The following is an 8,587-nucleotide window of genomic DNA, read 5'->3' as shown; positions in this document are numbered from 1 at the left end:
TACTGCCGGTGACAAATTTCCTTATCACGTATGCAGTTCATATCAAATTTTATAATGTAGTAAAATATATTACACCTAAATTATCTGCACTAACCATTGACCTACGCTTGCTAAATGCTACGGAAAACAAACGCAAACCAACATTAGTTCACTTAAGCCAATACCAGTTTCTTGAGGTTAGAATTAATGCAAAACTAATTTGAAAAATTATGAATAAGTGCATTAAACGATATGTACACATTCTTAGCAGATCCACTGAAATTGTAAAATTCCAGAGATTATTTTTAACCTTATCTAAATATTATAACTATTCTGCCATTCGGTGCAATTATCTTATATAGGTTTTTAGTTCTGCCGTCACCCGACCTCTGTGAAAGGTCCGGGGGGGTACTTAATGGGCGCTACGGGCGTCGCGATGCTCTTTTTGTCCGGAGGGGTGCCAGGCTAGCGGGTTGCTGGGCTGTTGATGTTGGGTTGTGGGTACTCTGCCCCCGCGTGCCCCGCCAGGTACACGGCTTGAATCTACCCTGAATGGCTCTCCCTTGACTGTGAAGGCCGCTCGGCCATGTGGAGGACGGGAGACTAAGGAAAATTAGTGTACACGAGTTGGTGAGAATTACATTTAATTTAGTCCCGCTACAAAACACTCTCACCAACACTTGGCGACGTCTAGCCGTTACACAATTAACACAAAAAAACATAACACTACGCGACACTAATGGTTACCGCGGCAGTCTCGCGGGACGTGGGTCGATGCTCGCTGGAGACGGCCAGCGCCGAAAGTTAACGGGTGTAAGTGGGGGCTGTATGAGCGGGCTCCTAAATTCGGCGAAACACTTACGTGTGTGCAGCCGGGAGGCATATGCACGGTGTCCTTAAGTAAAAACACTTTCGCTGGAGTCGGCCAGTACCGTACGTTCTGTGATACGATACATAGTGCGGTATCACACTGAAGACGGTCGGGATAGGCCCGGCTCCGCAAAATACGCGCCGAGTCGACGTGGGCAGCGGTGAATTAACAAAAGGTTTTAAATTTAAAGATTAAGTACAGAATAAAAATAATCAATGAAAGAAACTTGGATGCTGCCCACGGACACACGTCTGTTCCCGGCGCGGAGTGGTTGGAGACTGCCGAACATGGCCGCCTCGCAAGGAAGAGAAACTTTCTCTTCTTTGTGAGTCGGCGTCAAAAAACTTACATTAATTGAATTTACTCTATTACCAGTTAAAACATGTTCCAGGTGCCCAATTAAAATGTAGCACCTGGTAATTGGGTGCTTAAGGCTTAACAATGGTTTTAATGTATTTAATTATTTAAATTGTGACTTCAAGTTGGCGACTGTAAATTTACTAACATATTGTCCCACTGCGAATTGTTTTAGAGGGATTTCTCCTATTCTGACTTGATCATAGTCACAGGCATTTTAATTAAGGCCAGTGGCCGCGGTGACTGTTAATGAGGTTTGTTGTCTGCTCCGTGCGTGGTGTACTCGCCCGGAGTGGCTACGACGCACTTATTACATGTCGGGTAATTAGTAATTTCGTACTAATGGCTTTTCCCTTAATTGAATTATGGGTTCGAGCCTCCGGGGTTCCGTACCTTTAAATTTCATTATGTCTATTGGGGTCACGCCCGAGGCGTTCGCCTGACTCAATCCGACAGGGCAAGGGGCGCGCTCCGAAAACGGGATACGGTACTGGCGGTGCGGAGCACGGACTTAACGGCCATGGTCGGTACGACGTCAGTTCTTACCGGAATTGTGTAATTTTATTATGTCATGCTATTGTAACTTTAGTTGCACAATGAATTATTACACTGTCACATACCCTTAAATTTTTATTTTGTCTGTTGTTCGGTTAACAGATGTTCACCAACTCTGTCTGTAAGTTTTTTTTTTTTTGTATTTTGACAATAATTTGACGAGCCCCGGCAGTGCACTTACTAATGGCCCAGGCAGTAGTACGATACAGTTCACAGTTCCTGAACCGAGGCGCCCTAACTGAGATTCACATGGTTACAGAACCATTGCATTAAACATTGCAGTTTCCTTATACTTACACCTGTCTGCACTGCATCACCCTGTCTGTGCGTTCGTTGGATACGCATTGCTGAAGCTACGATGAGGCATAATGGCCTATGCGACCAGACGGAGCACCGACGATCGGCGTGTCTTTTCTGTGTTGCATGACTCTCTTAACGGATTGACCGGTCTTCATGGAAGAAAAATTTATAACATAGTTTTTTATTTTTATTTATTTATAGTTACGTTCCGTCGACCATGAATGAGCAATTGCTCAATGGTGTAGAACATGTCAGTATATACAATACAATACAAAATAAAAATTAAATCCATAACATAGTAAGATAAAAGTTATAAACAATATCATGATTAAATACACATATCACAATTAAAGGGGTATAGCATACATGTATTATACACATATAATATTAAGGTGTCCGTACACAAAGATATTTTAAACATAAACACACAAATATACACATAACATAACTATATATATATATATATATATATATATATATATATATATATATATATATATATTTTTTTTAACCAAGTTCAAATAATTCATCGTGCTGTACAATGCCAAATCGCGTTTTTGCTCCAGGTTGTAAAACAAATTGCGACCGTTCATTTGACAAGTGTCGTGTTCAGTGCACCCAAACATGAACAACGCCGATTGTTGTGGCAGGCAGCAATTAATTTAATTTAATTTATTACTTATTAACCTGCAATTGGGCTTTCACCCGGTGGCAAGAACTCCCACTCACTCCCCTCTCCCCCCCCCCCTCCATCAGCTTTCTCCTCAGCTCCCTCCCTTCCCTGACCTCCACCATTTCCTCCCCCAGCCCATTCCACTCCCTCCCCGTCCTCACCAGGAAGGTGTTCCGCCCTCTCTCTGTCCGCCTCCACACCCTCTGGAGCTTACATCTGTGGTCTCTTCGTCCTCTGTACTCCCCTCTATGTACTTTGCTTCCCAATTGCCCCCATCCCCCTTCCCCCTTCAGCACCTTGAACATCCTGACCAACCTTTCCACTCTTCTTCTCCTCTGTAACGTTTCCCACCCCAACTCCTTAATCATTTCCGTTGGGCTATGCAGTTTCCCATCCTGCCCCTCCCTCCTTCTCCACATTCCCATCACCCACCTAGCCGCTCTGCGCTGCACCCCCTCCAGCTCCTTCACCTCAGTCACCAGGTAGTGCCCCGATCACCATATCCTCTCTACATAAAGCATTTGTTGGTGACATTACCAATAAAAAAAATATGTATTTAGCCCTAAAGAACCCACCCAAAATGTTGGCAACCTTGTTTGAAGCAATAATTTGAAGTTATTCTAATCTACTCATGGCATCTATGACTCATGGTATTATCTATGTATGATTGCACTCACAAAAATAATAAAAAATCTTATTAGAAAAAAATAATTTTAATAATGATTGTGTTACTCAAATTGCATACTTTCGTATTGAAATAATAATTAATTTTTTTAAGGTTTGAATTTGAATATTCTTGAAGGGGAATGTAATTTACTTTTTGACATTGTTAGTTAACTGTTTTTAATTGTCGTCATCTTCATGCGTTTGCAACATGGATTACAGCGCTCTTAGAAATGTAAGTACTGTATTGATTTGATTTTAAAACCTGGAATTATGTTTTCAACCGGGTGGCAAGAAGCTGACTTCTTTCCACACCAACGATATTGCCTTAAATTTCCAAAACTTTCCCCCCAACCCCATTTCACGCCCGCCCTGTCTTCATCAGGAACGAGTGCTATGCTCTTTTTTTTTTTCCGTCTACACACCTTCCATATTTTCAAATTAACAGTCTCTCCTTCCTCTGTACTTATCTTTATACAGCCTATGTCTGATCTGACCCCAGCCCTCTCCTTGATGATCTTAAACAGTCATACCAATTTTTCTACCCCAGCACCCTGACCATCATAGAGGACCTATGTATCTTACCCTCTTCCCCCTTATCCATTACACACCTATGGCCCATCTCACTCCTGCACTGTGCCTTTCCTAGCATTTGTATCTCCGTCACCAGATACAGGTCGTAGACCTGCATTAGCCTGACCGACTTTTGCCTTTACCCTTCACTGGTTCCCCAAGCAACCCCGGTGCGTTCCTCCCCATTTCGACCACACACTCTTCCCCCATCCCAAGTTGCTGTGTAGTCCTCTCCACCTCTCGTATCTCCTGCCCTAGTTTAACCTCAATCTTCTTTTATTATTCTCCTTTTCTTTGTGTCATTTGTATTTTTCTTTAAACCGTTTGCCAGCAACCGGTGCTCCAACTATCCCCCTTCCCCAATGGTCCCATACACCACTCGGTCATCTTGAAACATCCTCACAGGGTCGTCAATCAGTGAAAGGGTTGGGGGCAAAATTTCCAGGACCTGTGCACCAGAGGGGCAGACAGGGTCTCCACAAGGAAAAAATATTTCGTACCAACTTAGGCGAGAAAAAAGTACTGGATTAGAAAAAAAAGTACTAAATTATAATTTGTTATGGTTTTTAACAATTTAGGAAGTTATTATGACATTGCAATGCTCAAACTTAAATATCACACCACACACACATACATTCCATAGTTTTTTAAAAATAATTACGCTTAATAATAAAACATATTGGAGTTACAATAATATTATTATATTAAAGAAAAATGTTCTAGATCTGTACTAAACCACTAATAAAGTTATAAAAGTACTAAATCTAGTACGAAAGTACTAACTGTGGAGACCCTGGCGGCAGAGTTCGGTTTCACGATTTTTTTTATGCAGGTGTTTAACCTGAAGAGAGGTCAAAATTACTATAGTCTGTTTCTAATAAAATTTTTTTCGAAACCTTACAAATTATGCTGTGTGCATAGGTAACATTAGAGTTATGCCTGGTAATATTGTGATTCATTTAAGAATTTTTTTAAATTGTGGTGTTTGAATAGGGAAGAGGCCCAACAAAGTTACTGGCCTGCGTGGCCTTTGTTTTTCACGACAGCCTTGCAATACTCCACCTACTTTCCATTCTCTTGTGTGCATCGTTCATCACGAGTGAACAGCAGGGCCCCAGAGCACTCTCTATTAATTATTATTAATTAATTTTGTATTTGTGGAAAGTAATTGTTCGGGGCTCTGCTGAAGTATTGTTTGTACACTGAATTACAAACGTAATTGGTAAAAGATATATATGTGTGTGTGTGTTACAGTTCAAGGACTTCCTTCAAGTTTACAACATCATGTCTGAAACGTGCTTCCTGCGATGTGTATCTTCCTTCGACAGCAGGGACGTTAGCGAGGAAGAGGTGTGTTTTGCTTGTGTATCTAAATTAATTGGAGCCAAGACCTGTTTGGATTACTATATTTTCGAGTTAGCCGAATAAATGCCATAATGCAACACTGTGTAGTGAAATACATCTCTGTAAGCATTAAGTTATCACTAGGGCAATGTACTTTACGCGAAAAGATATCCAGACCAGCTGTGTGTTAAAACTTGGTAGTACTGTCCGTATTTCGTGGGCTGGGTTTATTTAAGGTACGTGTCTACTGCTAGCACACCAGTGTTGAAGCAAATGCGTATATTGAATGGCCCGGTGAAACGGGGCAAAGGTTTCTCTCGCGGGCAGCCGCCAATCGTAAGGGAACAATCCCTAGAGCAGGCATACCTTTTCGAAGTCTAATGAGCATTAATGTTGTTTCACAAAAAATACAGGCCCCTACGTATCACGTAACACAGCCTATAACACTTTCAAAACCAAAAATCAATAAAAAAGTTGATAATTGGGGTCAAGATATCAAAAATGGCATCGTTGTATAGTGTGTGCAGACGAGGTCAAATATCGATATCAATAGCTCGCTGACTGCATGCAATGTGTGTGCTCTGTCTAGTGCAGAGTAAAGTACATTTGATAGCACACACTCTTTCGTGGTTAGTGTGTACTACAATAGTTACGAGTATTCTGCATTTGTTCTGGCTCACATTCTTGTCGCAGATTTCATTTTCCTATTCTAAGTTCAACAAAATGTGTGTTGGTGCATGATAATTAATATACATATTTCGGAATGCTTTTGTAAACTACTATTTTTAATTAAACGTACTTTTCTTGCAACACGTTTTGTTTTTATGAAAAACTTGACCACATAAAATGTACGACGATTATGCTATGAAACACATAAAAAGTGCATTTCATGCTGATGTGTCAGGGTCCAAATGAACCCTCAAGTCTCGTAACAGCAGCTTTTCACTAGTTGCATGTTCATGGGTCTGGACTTGGGGTTTTAACTGCGTACAGGTGGAGAGTTTAAGTCCTTTCTTATGCAATAAGTTCAATGTTAGCACCGAATTTGGGAGGAATTATTTTCATAGTTTAAAATTAGGTGTTCTGTAAGCATACATAAAAATTAATTTGCAAGCTTGTGTTTATAGTAGGCTATGTATCAGTTACTAACATAGGTTAGTAAGATAGGTATATATATGAAACAGGAAATTTAATTTTTTAATTCTAATACATAATCATAAATTATTACAATTATTGCAATTGGTATCCAAGGAAAATATTTATGTTTAGTATTGTAACATTGATTACTATTTTTGCTGCATTTTATTAGTTAGATTTCGTTTTGATGTTGCAATGTGTTAATCCAGTTTTATCACAATCCACCACAAAACGTTGTAGGCACGTGCAAATATCAGTTTCTTTAGTTTGAATCAAATACGAATACCAAATTACTATTCAAGAACACAAATATTGAATTTGAATAGTAAGAACGATAGAATTCCAGTATTTTTTTATTTTTATCATGTAACAACTTCTGGAGTATTATACAAATAATGTAAAGTGTAAGTTTGGTTAGGTAAAGTCAGCAATAATAATTATTTGAATAATGTTTGTTAAAATATCCAAATTATGAAATAAAACATTTGTTTTTTTAACTGTGCAGCTAACCTGTTCACACAATTTTTTTTCTATACTGTTTAGCTAGACAGAAATGAAAAAAAAAAAAAATTTCCACACTTGTTGCATGATTAAAACATTGTGTATTGTGTATGTTTTTGATTATCAGTGATTAACAGTGAACGTTAGTATATGACAAACTCGTGAGGCATGCTATGTCAAATATTTGTGAGGAAATAATATTCGTTGTATCGAAGTTTTAGTATTCGAGGTAGAGTTGAATACTAATAGTTCAGTATTCATATTCAAAAATTTAGATATAAGCACAGGCCTACTCCGTAGCTGTAGCTTCCACACCACGACTGTGTATGTGTGCGCAGGCAAGGTGCGTGTCGCTGTGCACCAGCAAGTACATCAACATGAACAACAAGATGATGCAGGTGTACATGGAGGTACAGCCGCTGATCCTCAACAAGCGCATGGAGGAGATGAACCAACTGCAGGCCGGGGCAGCGGCCAGCGCCCCGGACACCGCCTAGCGTGGCCGGATGACCAACGCTTGCGTCATCGTCCTCGTGGGCCTGCCGGCCTCCGGCAAGACAACCTTCGCGACGTCGCTCTCCGATCACGTGGCGAGCAGCAGCCGTCGCGACGTCCGGTACGAGGTCGTGCACGTTTGCTACGACGATTTGATATCGTTCGAGGACGACCCGTCTTCCTGGAGAGACGTCCGTAAGAATTTGGTCAGCAGGGTGGACGAGCTCGTGTCTCTGAACGTGGGAAAACCCCCGGTTCAACCGGAGAACCGTCAGGACGGGGAGATTACGTTCGCACGAGGAAGAACCATCAAAACTCTAATTATCGTGGATGACAACATGTACTACCGCAGCATGAGGTACGAGTTTTACCGGCTAGCCCGGACACGTAATTTGTCTTTCTGCCAGTTGTATTTCGAGTGCGCTAAAGAAACGGCGTTGAAAAATAATTTGATGCGTGACGGGAAGTCTAGAGTACCGGACGACGTTATTGTAAGAATGTCCTCTAAACTTGAACTGCCGGACGGCGATCGTAACCGCTGGGAGAGGTTTTCTTTGACCCTCCCGCCGTGCACGTACAACGCAGAAGTGCATCGCAGGGTTCTGCAGCTGGTTGAAGAGGCCATGGCGGAAGTGTTCACTCCCACCGAGGGTGTGCCGCCCGAGGACCGCGATGCGTCGAGAGCTGAGTGCTCGGCGAATCTGCTCCACCAGGTGGACATCCTGTCGAGGAAACAGCTCGGCCTGATCATGGCACAAAAGAATAAGGAAGGTCTGAGCAAGCAAGAGCTGTCCAAAATTTCCACTTGCCTCAATTCGAAACGGCTGGGCTTGCTGTCCAAAATCAAAGTGGGTGAGGTAGTGTGTCCGGAAGTAGCCCATGGGTCATCCCCAGAAATAGTGTTAAAAGATTGGGTGGCGGAAGTGTTTGGCAGTCTTTAATAACTCAAAACATTTCCCCCCCCATAATGTTCAAGGCAGGACAAAAAACATTTCCAAGCAGTGTTTCATTTATGTATATAGAAAAATAAATTATATGAGAATTGTATGAATATGTGTATTATACTTGAAGTTGTTTTATTAGTATTTACATAAATTCTTACTTACCTCCGAACACTGTGTGTAATTTGTAACCCTCTG

The 8,587-nt window shown here is 41.3% G+C and overlaps 3 protein-coding genes across 3 annotated transcripts in view; 2 read left to right on the top strand and 1 right to left on the bottom strand.

Annotated features, from left to right (window-relative positions):
- Positions 1 to 8,587, bottom strand: part of LOC134537381 (uncharacterized) — an 843,397-nt gene that overhangs the window by 328,729 nt on the left and 506,081 nt on the right. The window lies entirely within an intron of this gene.
- On the top strand, positions 3,363 to 8,561 carry LOC134537365 (mitochondrial import inner membrane translocase subunit Tim10 B). The gene is made up of 3 exons (XM_063377718.1): positions 3,363 to 3,633; positions 5,226 to 5,321; positions 7,292 to 8,561. Exons 1-3 carry the CDS (start codon positions 3,610 to 3,612, stop codon positions 7,448 to 7,450), a joined length of 279 nt encoding a protein of 92 aa, XP_063233788.1. The 5' UTR covers positions 3,363 to 3,609; the 3' UTR covers positions 7,451 to 8,561.
- On the top strand, positions 7,460 to 8,561 carry LOC134537364 (L-seryl-tRNA(Sec) kinase). Its single transcript, XM_063377717.1, has one exon. The coding sequence runs from the start codon at positions 7,460 to 7,462 to the stop codon at positions 8,387 to 8,389; it is 930 nt and encodes a 309-aa protein (XP_063233787.1). The 3' UTR covers positions 8,390 to 8,561.

The sequence above is a fragment of the Bacillus rossius genome, chromosome 12, assembly GCF_032445375.1.
Source record: "Bacillus rossius redtenbacheri isolate Brsri chromosome 12, Brsri_v3, whole genome shotgun sequence".
In the NCBI taxonomy this organism is placed as follows: Eukaryota; Metazoa; Arthropoda; class Insecta; order Phasmatodea; family Bacillidae; genus Bacillus; species Bacillus rossius.
This window is presented reverse-complemented; position numbering and strand designations above follow the sequence as displayed.